This window comes from Corylus avellana, chromosome 9 (assembly GCF_965113065.1).
Source record: "Corylus avellana chromosome 9, dhCorAvel1.hap1.2, whole genome shotgun sequence".
In the NCBI taxonomy this organism is placed as follows: domain Eukaryota; kingdom Viridiplantae; phylum Streptophyta; class Magnoliopsida; order Fagales; family Betulaceae; genus Corylus; species Corylus avellana.
In genome coordinates this window covers 21623481-21638404 of record NC_142498.1, presented here as the reverse complement: position 1 = coordinate 21638404, position 14924 = coordinate 21623481, and the positions used below count along the sequence as shown (strand labels likewise).

The 14924-nt window shown below is 36.1% G+C and overlaps 1 protein-coding gene across 1 annotated transcript; it reads left to right on the top strand.

Annotated features, from left to right (window-relative positions):
• The first annotated feature begins 6246 nt into the window (after window positions 1-6246).
• SYTB (Calcium-dependent lipid-binding (CaLB domain) family protein) lies at window positions 6247-13071 on the top strand. Its single transcript, XM_059603939.2, has 12 exons — window positions 6247-6828; window positions 7512-7610; window positions 7718-7768; window positions 7863-7986; window positions 10279-10397; window positions 10585-10686; window positions 10826-10900; window positions 11010-11086; window positions 11167-11413; window positions 11749-12099; window positions 12443-12574; window positions 12778-13071. The coding sequence occupies exons 1-12, from the start codon at window positions 6718-6720 to the stop codon at window positions 12907-12909; spliced, it is 1620 nt and encodes a 539-aa protein (XP_059459922.2). The 5' UTR covers window positions 6247-6717; the 3' UTR covers window positions 12910-13071.
• The last annotated feature ends 1853 nt before the right edge of the window (window positions 13072-14924 follow it).

Sequence of the window (14924 nt, the reverse complement as noted above, 5' to 3'; positions counted from 1 at the left end):
AAGGATTTACGGTTTAATTAACCAAATCACTATTCAACAGCCTTAAGATTTTTTTTTAAAAAAACTCAATTCTTGTTTTTAGATTGGTAGCAGAGAATGACATTGTGTCTCAACGAGCTTTCCTCCACGATGACGCTCTTGCGACTCGATCCAATGACTTTTTGACTTTGATACTATTTGTCTAACAGTGAGTTGTCATTCCACGTAAAATCAATTGGTGTTAAGGGAAACAAACTAAAGTTTTTTATGGACCTCAATATCGCACCCCACAAATCTATTTTTAAAGCGGTCGCATGGGGTGGCATTGTGTCTTAACAAGCTCCTTAAGAATTGATATTTGAGCAAACACCATACCACGGAAGGAGAAAATTTATAAAGTAAATTAAAATGCTTTGGTATTATGTTATGCTCATACATAATACCAAAATATTTTATGTAAGTAGATTATAAGGGATAAGAAAAATGGTCTCTATTCCTCACACGGGTTAGTGCCAATAAAGTTGGCTGCCGTAAACATTGAATTCACAATCCCAATTAAGATTAAAGGTTTAACCCTCAACCAAAACTTTAGCCGTAAACTAGTTTTAGAATGAAATATTGCTGATTGCAATTGGATTTCTTTTCCCCCTTGGCCATCGTATGTTGTCGCACATGGTATAAAAAGGTTAGAAAAGAAAGAAAAAAAAGGTCCAATGTTATAAAGCTTCTTTTGCAACCTTCCCTAACCAAAGGCATTGATAGCTTTTGGGAAAGAAAGATAGAATCACGCTTATAATGGCAATCCCCACACGTCGTTCTTCATATACGTGGAATATTCAACGGAAAATGAGGATAGAGGTCATAATAATTTAACAAGGCCGACCATTTGATAAAAGCTCTCATTGTTAGAGTCTTTTTGGTCACGACCCTATAATTTCGTAGACTAAAAATGTATTTTTAAATAAAATCTTGAAAAATATTTAATTTGGGAGTATGTGTAAAAAAATTTACCTTCTCAAATCATAGACAATGAAGTACACAATTTTAAAGGTCAAACCATAATTTTACTAAATGTTTAAAATTACGAACTCGAAATTACCCTTAATATATTGTAATTCGATTTGTTATGATCACACATTAACTAATATATATAGTAATGGATTTTTATAATCTGAAAATGTTATTGTAGTTAGTTTTAAATGAGTAGGCGGCCTTGTATAATTGGGGGGTGTCTTTAGCTGATGGTATCCTCGTCGACAGCTGACATTAGTAGGAAGCAGCATGGTCACATGTCTTAATTTATAGATTTTGGTTGGATATCATCATTGAAACAAATAATAAGAAAAGGAGGGGGAATAAAATAATTGTTGCTGGTGCATGAGATAAAGGGTCATTGCATAAATAAAGGAAAGGTCGGTGTCTTGAAAGAATGGTCAAATGATGAAAAAGGTCTAAAATCTCCCAATATCCTTTTCAGATTAGATCCAAATCTCCAACCAAGTGAACCAACCATGCCATTCCTTCCAATTTGCTATTTACAATTACGTGCATGTAACCTATTTTTCTTGTTTTTGATTAATTGTACTCTCTCTTGGCCTTCTTTTACGACCTACTGAGCTTTTTTTTTTTTTTTTTTCTCTCTTCTTTTTTTCTTTCCCGAACTCTTTTATGGCGGTCAAAGAGAATGATTTAATCTAAGATAAAACTAGGTTGAAGGCTTAATTTATTAAATTAACATGTATTTCTAAATATACGTGAGAATTACATACTCTAAATACATTTAATATATTAAATTGACAATGTCTTCTTTAAACTATTAAAAAATTGATAATGTTTCCCCCTAAGGCTTGCAAAAAGAGAGACATTATTAATTTTTTGGTAGTTTAAGAGAGACATTGTGATAATTAAAAGTTTGAAAATGACATTATTAATTAAATAATAATTTAAAGAAAATATGTAAACTTTCTTAATTAAAAAAAAAAAAAAAAAAAAAAAACCATTTGTGTGTCGTAGACCTTCTTAAAGTCCACACAAATAAGTTGGGCCACAAAATAAGAATAAAAAAGGCAAACAAATTATGCTTGCTTTCATATAGGTCGCCTGCAACCACAAGCTAGGGCTTAACATGGCTCAGATTGCTTGGGCCTACATCTTTCCTGATAAGCCCAAAATCGCATACTATATGCTAGATTGACAGGCCTGATCTATGTTACGATTGCCAACCAGCATGTTGCTTTTGATAATGTGTAAGAGAGTAGCTGTTATGTGGTTGTGGCACAAAAGTCATGCCAAAAGTCAACTTTTGTGTAAACTACTTAGCATCAATTTCAGAAAATTGAAAAAAAATTACATGTTTGCAAAGTATAGGATTAACTTCCCACACAGCCATTTATAGGGCTGGGCACGGGTCGGTTCGGGGCGGGTTTAGAGTTTTTTACCACCCGACCCGTGCCCATCGGGTTTGATAAACCCTTACCCGTTACCCGGGTTATATGCACTAAAACCGCCGGGTTTCGGGTATAACAGGGCGGGTTGCTCGGTGCGGGTCGGGTATTTTTAATGGCTATCAATTTCAATTTAAGTCCTGGTTTTTTTGTAATTTTTTTTTTAAAAACTGGTTTTTTGTAATTTTTTTTTAAAAAACTGGTTTTTTGTAACTTTTTTAAAAACTACATTTGGACTAAAACCCATCAAAAATGGAGGATTAGAGGAAGTCTGGAAGGGGGAAGAGGAATAGAGGATATCATATTAGGAATTTAGGGTTTTAAACATATAGGGGCGGGGCGGGGCGGTTACCCGCCTCTTAAAAAATCCTATACCCGCGAGCCGACCCGACCCGCACGGGTCTGATGTTTCCCAACCCGTGTATGCCAAAAAAAAACTTAAATCCGGCGGGGCGGGGCGGATCGGGGCGGGGCGGGGCGGGTTGGGCGGGTTTTTGCCCACCCCTAGCCATTTAGCCACCGTCAGCCTTCGCCAACCACCGCCAGCCTCTACTGATCAAATCGAACTACTGCCCACGCCCAGACTCCTTCACCCACCGCCCAATCGAATCTCTCTCCCTCCACCCCGCGGCCACCCTGGCCAACGAATGTGGCGGCGAACCGCCACCCACCTCCCTTTGCCACCCTTCTATATTTATTTTTTTTTAATTTTTTTTTAAATTAATAAAACCTGACATAATCAAGTGTGAGTGTTTAATTTTTCTTAGAGTATTATAACTGATGTGGCAACCGATGGATAATTTAAACAAAACCCTTATTTTATGCACAAACCACATAGAAGTTATTCTCTAATGTGTAATCCTACACCCACTCATAATAATATATGGTTGGGATTACAATATATTTCTAAAAATTCAAAAAATAAAGCAAAAAATTCAGGAAAAAAAAAAAAAAAAAAACCCATGTACACGCCGTGGGTTATATATATTAATTTTAAGGGTTTTTTTTTTTTAACCTTTTTGAGGAAAACAATTAGGACGTTGTAATAGATGCATAAGGTATACTAACCAAATTAAAATATTGAGAGAAACATAACAAATTGAGTCGTAAAATGCAAGAAATACGTGAAATTGCACACAATGATTGGTGATAGCAGCAATTCAAATGAAAGGAAATTGTAGGCAATATTCTATTCTTAAATTTTGTTGTCATCTCCCTTCTATTATTAGGGGAATTATATTTAAATTATAAACATAACTTTTTTTATTTGCTTTTGTTTCCATCAATGGAGGGACCCCCTTTTGTCTCTCAAAATGCTGCCAAATCTTCTTGTAATCCTACTTTCACCACAAGATTCATATCCCCTACCCCTGCTAGTGCTAATATCACCACCAGGAATTAAAGATCATATAATTATTTATTTTCATGTGAGGGAGAACCAAATAAACACAAGATTCCAAAATATATAGAAATTATATATTGGAAAGTTATTCATGGTGGGCTTTAATAGAAATTGATGGCTAGTACAGGATAGGGCCTAGACAGATCATTTCCGTGTTGCTCCCGTGGCCCAGTGCCGCGTCTACTACGCCGTAGTCACTTGTCATGTCGCCATATTGGAAGCTGGCGTTTTTATTTTTTTTAATTTAAGTGCTTGAAATTTCAGCAATGATAGTTGGAACACATGACCAGAAAATGACCTATTGAACCCTATAATCTTTTGCCTAGATTGCAGGAGTGAGTGGTCTAGTTATTTGAGCAGGTGTTCGGATACGTGTACTCTTTGCTTGAACAAATGAGTGTTATCGAGAATTTTTCAGAAGATTTAAGATGGGCCACTTTTGCTTTATGACACAGCAATTGAGACCACAAGTGAAATTAATCTCTAGATATTTCATATGAACAGTGAGACTTATAGATGTGCCCTATTAATCGTGACCACTGGTTCAAATTTTGTAGATACAGCTCAGAAAAAGGAAAAAACGAGGATAGTGTAGATTGAAAGTTAAGGATATGTCATATTCAAGTGTTTTTTTCTCGAGTCACTATTCATGTGGTCACAAATTTTTTTTTTCTTTCTCAAAATAACAACAGAATCTCCGGCCCCATAAACTACCAATAATTATTCATGTCGGCTTGAAACATCTACCTTTGAGAAAGAGAGGAAGCATCACTGAAATATCAAAGCTGCCGTGTTTCCAATACTTCAATAGAAATTTCTTGGTCCAATCACGAGTACAAACTTGGGTATTAAGATCTTATTCAACGGTGGACTGTAATCGTTTGTTTGAATTGTCGTTTGTTTGAGTCTTACATGAAAGAGAGTTTTTTTTTTTTTTTTAATATAAAATTAACATGTTCAAACTGTTAAGGAATGATTCTACATTACTTATGGACAAGATTTTGAGTATGTTTATCAAGAATTGACAGTTGTCTCTTATTGAACCGGTTATATGAGATGAGTTAGGTCCATGAATTTCTTCATGGTATTATAGCCTACCACAAAACGAATGTAGCTATACTACTTACTTCCTGACAATGACCAAGAAAAATACTGGCCTGCATGAGGATGAGGAGGGTGTTGAGGAATGATCTCACATTGCACGTGGACAAGATCTTTGGTATGTTTATAAGAAATGGACAACAATCTCTTATTAAATCAATTTTATGAAATGAATTAGGCTCACGAATTTCTTCACAAAAAGGTGTTCAGACAACCCAAAACCTATTTGATTCACGTCAATACCATTAAAACCCTATTAACATCAATATTTTTTCTATTTTTTCCTCATCTTATCCCATTTAACCTTGTGGATTCATATAAATCTCATACAAACTCAATAAATTTATCTAATCACTATGAAAATGGTTAAAAGATAATTGAGAGATGAGAATGAATTATATAATTTCTCCGGTCAATCTTAATTCCGGCACAAATGTTTAGTCTAGGATAGAGGGCATATGAATGGGCAAAATAATCAATTAATGTATTTTATGAAAAGGGTAAACAAAAGTTTCTTTCTCATACCTAAATTCTTGGGATAAACGTATTCATTTAGATCAATCATTTAAAGCTTGTCTTCTTTCCATTGCGACGGTTTCTCCAAAGAGATGATCCTACAAAACCGAAGGAAACAAATTATTGCACAATGAAAAGAGTTAAAGAGTAACGTGTGAGTTGCATCACAACATCTCTAATTAATTAATCTCTCATAAGCCATAAAATAAACATTTATTAGCATCTGCTAAATATTAACCCTTACGTGTAATTAAAGGAAGCAAATCGGGACAGGCTTTTAGCCTTTTACTTTACTGAAGAAATGGGTATGGGATGGAGTGTCATTCAATAGCGATGATGCAACCGGTTATAATGAACAACTTTTTTGTTTTATCCGTCTTCGATTCCAGGGGGGAAATTATACCCTGCAATCAATGCGTCGGTAGACTCGGTGCTGCCATTTCTAATCTTATCCTAATGCCAGTAACAAGACAAAAGCAGGAAAGCAAGAGAGATAGACAAGGAACCCATCATAGAGGGCACGATCATAACAAACAGCACCAAAACTAATCAAAAAGCTGTAAAGCCCCCATAAAGCTAAGCAGTGATTTGAAAACAATTTATATATATATATATATATATATGTTCAAAAAAAAAAATTATATATATGTAGAAAAAATATATATATATATATAAAAGTATTAGTTTATCTTTTCTTTCCAAATATGTAATTCGTACATGATCGTTTGCTTGACTTATTAACGGCTCCACGCTGGAGCCGGAGTGGCAACAGTAACCGGTCCCTCTCCCACAGTTGAAACGAAAAAATTAATATTTCAAAAACTTTGACGAGTCACCGGGGGAGCCATTGAAACGTTGCCGACACCACCCAAATATCACGTTCCCGAAGATTTCCTTTTCAAGCCGTTGCGTGGATCAAGTGGTCGTTGAACGTTAAAAAGATTGTCCACAAGAATAAATGCGCCTTTACTACACTTTCTGATAAGAATTAGATTCATATCTTGTCTGGCAACCAAAACTGAGTAATTTTTTTTTTTTTTCTTTCCATTTTCTTTTAACCCCCAAGACAATGTGATTTCACAAATTCTCAAGAAAGGGTATAAATGATAAGAGATATTTTGGTGATTATACATTTGTTTTCCTTCTGGGTTTTGTTTGTAGTGTTGTACGACAGACTTAGCAAGTGAACAAAGGAGGGTCTTTTGCTTCGTTCTTGTTTGTTGTTCTGTTTTTGGGGACAGAGGTGATTTGGGGTGGAGTGAGAGTGGACTGGAGATGGGGTTTGTGAGTACTATACTGGGTCTTTGGGGTTTTGGAGTGGGAATTTCACTTGGGCTTGTGATTGGATACTACATGTTCATCTACTTCCAGCCAACTGATGTCAAGGTAAGTGTCTCTCTCCCTTTCTTCCTCTTTATTTTACATTGTAATTTGATTTTGAGTTCAATTTTGGATTTCCATAGGTTACTCTTGGTTCCGTTTGGCTGAATTGTCATCTTTGTATATCTTTCATGCTTGTACTACAATGAATGCTTGCTTATTTTGTGGAAAAAAAAGAAAGGTTTTACATTTTTTGTTCATGATAGTGTCATCTGAAATGAGATTAAATAAGTCATAACAACAAGAATATGCCGTGGCTATTTCTTAGCTCCTCTGAGTTACTGCTGTGCCTGTGCTTGCATTACAAATTGGCATCTATGGTCTCTATTCAGGAATTGAAGTACTTTGTATTATGATCTTAATCTGGTTGGACAGACTGTGCAGTGTATGCAAATTAATATTATATTTCAACGAGTTGTATTCTATTATAGTTTGGAGTATTGCATATGTTAAATTAAAGATCCTTAGATTCTCCCACAATATCTAATGCACCAAATTCAGCTGATCTTAGTTAGGACCTTGCTTTCTAATCTTTCAACTGCTATAACAAATTTGTTGTAAAATGAATTCTATATTAATACACTCTTAATGTTTCTCACTAAGCGCAAGAGTTAGAAAGAAACAAAAGGAATGTTATATGTATAGCATTTAAAACCTACTTGTAAGTAGATTGCATTTTTCATGTGCAGCATCCCGTAATTCGTCCTTTGGTGGAGCAAGATTCAAAAACTTTACAACGTTTGCTTCCGGAGATACCCCCGTGGGTTAAAAATCCAGATTATGATCGTGTATGTTATTCTTTAGAACTCTTTTTTCATCCAGTTGTGTATTTTGGTTGCCAAAATGCAATGTGCTGCTTAAATAACAAACTTCTTTTACTTTTGTTTTTGTGTAGCTTGACTGGCTTAACAAATTTATTGAAAGTATGTGGCCTTATCTGGACAAGGTATGCATCCTCTAATGATGTTTTTTTCTTATCTAATGGACAATACTCTTTTGCATGATTTTTATATTGAGTATTTGTGGTTCAAAATTTCTAGGCAATTTGCAAGACTGTAAGAACTATAGCAAAGCCTATTATTGCTGAGCAAATTCCAAAATACAAAATAGATTCTGTTGAATTTGAAGTACTGAGCTTGGGCACCCTGCCACCAACTTTTCCAGGTTGAATTGATCTCTCTCTCTCTCTCTCTCTCACACAGATGCATCTGATAAAAAATAGCATATGTAATTTTGTTCTGAGGAGTTCTTTAGTTTCAGTATGTTTTCAGATATTTGCTTACAAATTACGTTTGTCCTAGTGAACTAACAAGTATTTTTCAAGTTATGTGAGAAATAAAAATAAAAATTGTACTCTGCCAACATGGGGAGGGAGGGAGGGAAGATTTAAGGTTTTTTTTTGGGGGGGGGGGGGGGGGGGGGGGTAAGATAAGATTACAGTAACTAAAGCGACAGAAGAACAAGAAAAACAAGAGAAAAACACAAAATAAAAGAAAGGAAAATCCCAACAATAGCACAAATCTCAGCTGAAACAATACATTTGGAAATAGGTCAAAGGCTTGGTCCAATGAAAATCTTGGCCAAAAGATCAAGACAGAAGGTTGTGACTAAAACTGACGGTTGAAGCAATAGCCTATTGGGGTGCTCAGAAGGAACCTTAGCTAGAATGATTGAGTAAGAAAAGTCCCATATGGGAGCAAGCAAGGTTGCGACTAAAACTGATGGTTGAAAGCGGTTGGGATACTCAGAAGGGGAACTCAACTAGAATGCTCAATAAGAAAAGTCCCATACAAGAGCAAGCAAGGTAGACTTGGGCTCTACATTGGAACAAGCCACTCTAAAGCTAGCTGGACTTACGTCATGGGAGGAGAAATCCATAATGATGCCCCAGAAGAAAGGTGTCTGACAACAAGTATGAGGGGGGATACAGGCAAAGAGAGCCTTTGGAGTCAAAAAGGGGGTACATACAAAAGGAAGGCAGTAGAAAAAAAAGAGAGAGAAAAAAAAAGAAAGGGAAATGGAATTTACAAGCCTTTGAGAGTCAAGGCTCACGAAATGCCTTGACCTGCCCATATGGTGGTGGTCATGGCTCCAGGGGGGGCTTGATGAGGTCTGTCTCCTCAGCCAAAATACAAGTAGTAGGGGAGGATATAGCAAGGACTGGATAGGGAGGATGGGAAAGAGGGACAGGTGCGAAGGGTATAGAGGTATTGGAGTGTGTGAGAGGGGCAGAAGGGAAAAAAGGGAAAGGTGTTGGATAGAGTGGATATGGAGGAAGAAAGAAGCCGGAGAGGGCTCATCAAAGGAGGATTGGGAAGGCACTACGGAGAGTGATAGTGGCACTGCATGTAGAATGTGGTAAATTAAGGTTGCAAGTATTAGAGTATTGTATAATAGGTTCTCCTATAAACTATACAGTTCCATTTATTTGCACTGGTAGAGGACCTCATTCAAGAAATGTTTTTGATCCACTTTGCAGTGATCAATAGAAAAGGTAAATCCCAATATGCCAGATTCGGCTTGGTTATTGATAGAGTGAATATATCCACCATTTCTTGAAATCTCTCTTTTGATTCAAAATTGTGGTTTAACATGTATTCCCCCCTGTTTCGGTCATGAAATAAATAAAAAAATGGATTTCTGTTCAAGAATGAAATCTTATTGGAACTGTCAAGATCTAGTTCATCCTTCGGAACCATGTCACACCACGGATCTAATAAAATAGGATGAATTGAGACGATATTTTGTAAATAATTCCAAAGAAATAAACCAAGAGAAAATATGTATTGTTATAGGATTAAACGAAGGGAGAAGGCTACAACTACTCCATAAATTGTTAAAGCTCCCATAAAAGCCATGCTAAGCATAAAGTACCTTGCATTTTTCCCTCAGCCTCGGGCTGTCTCACGATTTCTTGTACAGCCTGGCCCACAGTACTGTGATCAACCCCAGGTCAATAGCAAGACTGATGGCCAACTCAGCAACAATAACGGAAGCAGCAGAAATCAGTGGCTTCGTGATAAGTTTCTCACACCAAAATAAGTAAATATTTAATGATACAATAAACCAACAAACTATGACTTAATTATTCCATCACTAAGATCTATATAGTTGAAGGAATTAAGAACTCTAAATTGAAGCAATAATATTATTGAATCATCTAAACTACTTCCTTTCCTTTGCCTGACCGCCATTGTTGTTTCTATAGGTCTGATATTTAAAAGAGGCATATGTTTGGGCTGTACCATATGCGGTATTATTACAATAAGGCTTGTTATCGCCCTTCTTAGTAGAGTTGCAAGGCTGTCTCGAGTCATATATGGAGTGCCAACAATGACTATGCTAACTTCATTCATCTTGTGTCTTCCCTACCCTATGTGCACATGTTTATCTTTGTTTCCCATGTTAAGCGTGCTCGCAGATAGAATGCTCATTCTTGGTCTTGTTCTATGCCAGGAATGAAGGTTTATGTCACTGATGAGAAGGAGTTGATAATGGAACCCTCAGTGAAGTGGGCGGGAAATCCTAACATCACTATTGCAGTTAAGGCATTTGGGTTGAGAGCCACAGTTCAGGTATTTTCTTGAACAACTTTTGGTGAAGAGAAAGAAACTATTATTTGTAAAAGCTGGTTTCATGATTAAAAGGTCACACGTGGTGTGTAGACACATCTCTCCCCACACACACACATATGTAATAAGAAAGAATTATTACTGGCTTCAAGTTTCCTAAAAGAGTTGAGATTTCACGAGAATCTTTCAGGTTGTTGATCTGCAAGTGTTTGCTTCTCCACGTATCACCCTGAAGCCTTTGGTTCCAACCTTTCCTTGTTTTGCAAAAATGTGTGTGTCTCTTATGGAGAAGGTGTGTGATAATGGTTAAATTCTCCAATGATTAATTTCTTAATGATAGTTTTGCAGAAAGTTATCTTCATTGCTTTATATCCCGGGGGTTGGCCCTTTTGCCTTTTCCCCTTTTAGTGATTTTATTCTGAATTTTGCAGCCACATGTTGACTTTGGACTGAAACTGCTCGGAGCAGATGCTATGTCCATTCCTGGCCTTTATAGGTTTGTCCAGGTAAGAAATGGCTGCATATACTTGATTGGTAAAATCACTGATTTTATTTGCTGCACAAAGTTGTATTTGATAAATCCCATTTCGTTCCTGAATATACCCTTTTCCCTAGGAGCTTATTAAAGATCAAGTTGCAAATATGTATCTATGGCCCAAAGCTCTAGAAGTACAAATAATGGATCCACAAAAGTAAGTCCATCGCTCTACCTTTAAGTTATAATGGCAAGCCTTTTTGTTAAGATGTGCTAACATTACTTAATTTTTGGCAGCGCCATGAAAAAACCTGTGGGGATTCTCAATGTGAAGGTTCTGAGGGCAACGAAGCTTAAAAAGAAAGATCTACTGGGGGCATCAGACCCTTACGTGAAAGTAAAGCTCACTGAGGACAAGCTTCCTTCGAAGAAAACAATTGTCAAACACAGTAACTTGAACCCTGAATGGAATGAGGAATTTCATATGGTTGTTAAGGACCCACAATCTCAAGCCCTAGAGCTAAGTGTTTATGATTGGGATCAGGTGTGTTTCTTAAGGTTTGTTTATTGTTTATGATTGGGAACATGTGTGTTTCTTAAGGTTTGTTTTTGGTTAAATTCTTGAGTTTGAGGTCACCCTTACATTTTGAAACTCTCTGCTCGACATGTGGCAACTCATTACCCTCTAACCCCTTCTTTGTTTAGTAGAACTTTTGGATTTTACTTTCCACCGTCAGTTGAATTTCAGAGCCTCTCTCTAGTTTAAAACCAGCCGTTGATTGACCTTTACAGTTCTCATGTTACCCAATTCATGACTTTTTAAGTTGTATTTCCTTTCATTTTTCCACACTTCTTTGTTAAGCTGTTTCCTTTTCTTAGGTTGGCAAGCACGAGAAGATGGGTATGAATGTTATTCCATTGAAAGAGCTTGCACCTGATGAACCTAAAACAATGACTCTTAATCTACTAAAAAACATGGACCCAAATGATGTTCAAAATGAAAAGCCACGTGGGCAGCTTGTTGTGGAAGTGGTGTACAAACCTTTTACGGAAGAACAAGTACCTGATGATATTGAAGATCCAAATGAGGTACAAAAGGCTCCTGATGGAACACCTGCTGGTGGCGGTTTGCTTGTTATTATTATCCATGAAGCTGTAGATGTGGAAGGAAAGCACCACACAAATCCATATGCACGGTTACTTTTTAGAGGGGAGGAGCGAAAAACAAAGGTATATTGCTCTTTTATGTGTTCTCATTGTCATTTTTGGCTGTTAGATGTTATGTACTGTCTTCACTTAATAGTTCTATATAATGGAGTTCTACATTAGGTAACCTGAAACTGTTGTTAAGAGCTAACCTGTTCAAAGCAGCAAAGATATCTTCTCTTTGAAGATGTGGCATTTTGTTCATTTGCTACGGGGTTTCTCCAACCGATTTGTGTTTCTGAAAATGCCTTATTGCCCTTGCTTTTTGATTGAGCCCTTGTTAAAGAAGTTCAGCATGAGTGTAGTTTTTTTTTTTTTGGGACCTTTTTCAATAGTGTAACTGATGATTACATGCCAATTAATACAGCATGTGAAGAAAAACAGAGATCCAAGATGGGAAGAGGAGTTTACGTTTACTCTGGAGGAACCGCCCACCAGTGATAGGATTTATGTTGAAGTAATTAGTGCCTCCTCAAGGATGGGCCTGCTGCATCCCAAGGTACACGTTGCATCCAGCTTAAAATCATCTTAGCACCAGTTTTAAAATTGTAACCCATTCAACTCATGGATGGAGAGTGGGTTTTTTTATATATATAAAAAATTAAAAACAAAATGATAATTGAAGCACAAGTTTACTCATAATTGCATATTCTTATATTTTAGGTTTTTATGTACTCTCTAATATTATACTTTTTACACCAGGAAACTCTGGGATACGTGAATATAAATCTCTCTGATGTTGTTAGCAACAAAAGAATCAATGAGAAGTACCATTTGATTGACTCGAAGAACGGACGGATTCAAATCGAGCTGCAATGGCGAACTTCATCTTGAGGTTTTGGGTGACCAGGGGTAGCCATTCAATGGGAACACGTCCGATTTTTCTTGCTTTCTTAGGCTAAAAGAAATGTCTGTTCTTTTATTCAGTTGGATTGATAGTATGCTGCTTTGAAAACTGACTTTCTTCTGTATATACACCGAAGAAGTTTGATTCAAGTTTGTTTCCACCTACTTTGTATTAAAATGTTGGGTTAGAAGTCACAGGATGTCGGTTTTAGATCTCCTACAATTCTGTCTAAAGAAGAGAAAGAGTAAGAAAAATTGTAGTGGGCTGCCTAATAACACAAGGCATGGATAATAATGGCTGTAATTACCAAAGTGCCATGGAGCAGCAACTTTTTCCGGATGGATTTCGGAAAAGTTGCTGCTCCGCATCACTTCTCGATAACAAAGAAATCCCGGTCCTAGATGTCTCCCTCTGGCCCACATACGTGAAGGATTTGGGCTTCCAAATTGTAAATTGTTAAATTTAAAATCAGAGTGGCCCAAGTTTTGTTCCTTTACAATCGAGCCTGATAAACTGCCCAAACTTTTAAACAGGCCCAATTGCTATTAGCATGCCAAGACCCAAAACAAAAAAACGTAAATAAACCTTTTTTATTATTATTAAATGATGAGAAAATTACTTCAATATAAATTTTTATGTTTTTTTTTTTTAAAAAAAACATATAAGAGGATAGAAAAATTCGAATTAATAATCTATACTTCATTAAGTATAGTTTTAATCAATTAAACTATTTTTTAATGATTAAATTAGTAGGGTACAGAGTACGTAATTTTTAATGGGTGAATTAAAATGGAATGAAGTCATAAAAAGCTTTTAAAAAAAAAAAGCAAAGTGATAGACGTGACCTTTCGCAGCCATGCAGTCTATTTTGGACAAAAGACAGGTGAGAATAAACCATCATGGTCATGCATGATGATGATGATGGCCAAGTGTGTGTATCAGTACGATTAGACATTGATGAAAAACGAAGTTGCAAAGGTCAATCACCCCATCAATGGCACCCAATTCCCAAAACGATCAATTGGGCCATTGCCTCTTCGTCCTTACTAAATCTAGCAAACTAGACCATCATTGCGCTTTCTACGTAGCTTTTTTGTGCCCTAGCCCTCTATTTGTTTGTTTCACATGGAAAGCCTTTTAACTACTATTGTCGTTCATCTGGGCTTTTATTGTCGGCTCTTCTGTCTTCAGATGTCACTAGCGTTAGGCCTCATAAATGGTCTTATGACTTTGTAGAGAGCTACGTTTTTGCTGGATGAAATAAGATTTTTATCATTTCATTTGAAATAGGGGGTATTTCGTTTGAGAATTATTATGAAGTCAAATAAATAAATTTAAAAATATTTTAAATTAAAGTGATAAGAGTTTTTAAATTAAAAAATATATAATTTTTTTTTTCTTGTTTGTCACTCACAGTTTTTCACGTCAGTTTAAATTTTTTTTTGAGTTTATTTGTTTAGTTTTCTAACCCTTCTCATTTCGTTGTGTTTGTTAGGAAGATAAAATTGTTGTTTAAATTTTTTGAACAATTCTATCTTTATAAAATACACTAATTGCATATTTTTCATCTCAAATGAAATGAAAACAATCTTTTCCCGTTCAAGTGCGTGAACTTATTTTCTAAATAAATGTTATAATGGTTATATTCAAGTAGAATAGTTATTCTAATCGCATTCTCGTGCTTTTTTTTTCTTAAAAAAAAAATTGGTTCTTCCACGCATCATAAGGTTGGCATGGGGCTACGGATTTTTGAAATTTTTTGTACAAATTCTAGGAATTAGGGATAGGAAAAGAGAGAAGAAACCCTAGGCATTGACGTGCCTTCAAAAGGTTTCTAGACAATTCAGGTCAGAGTCCCCTCTCTCATTTTTCTACCTAAAAAAATAAGGCAGAGTATTCGTGAAAATCCCAATATTGTACCATGAGTATACAGGAAGACATGCAGTTGACCTAATGCTTAGTGGACTTTGCTCCTTGCATTATTGTTTAAATATATGACCCA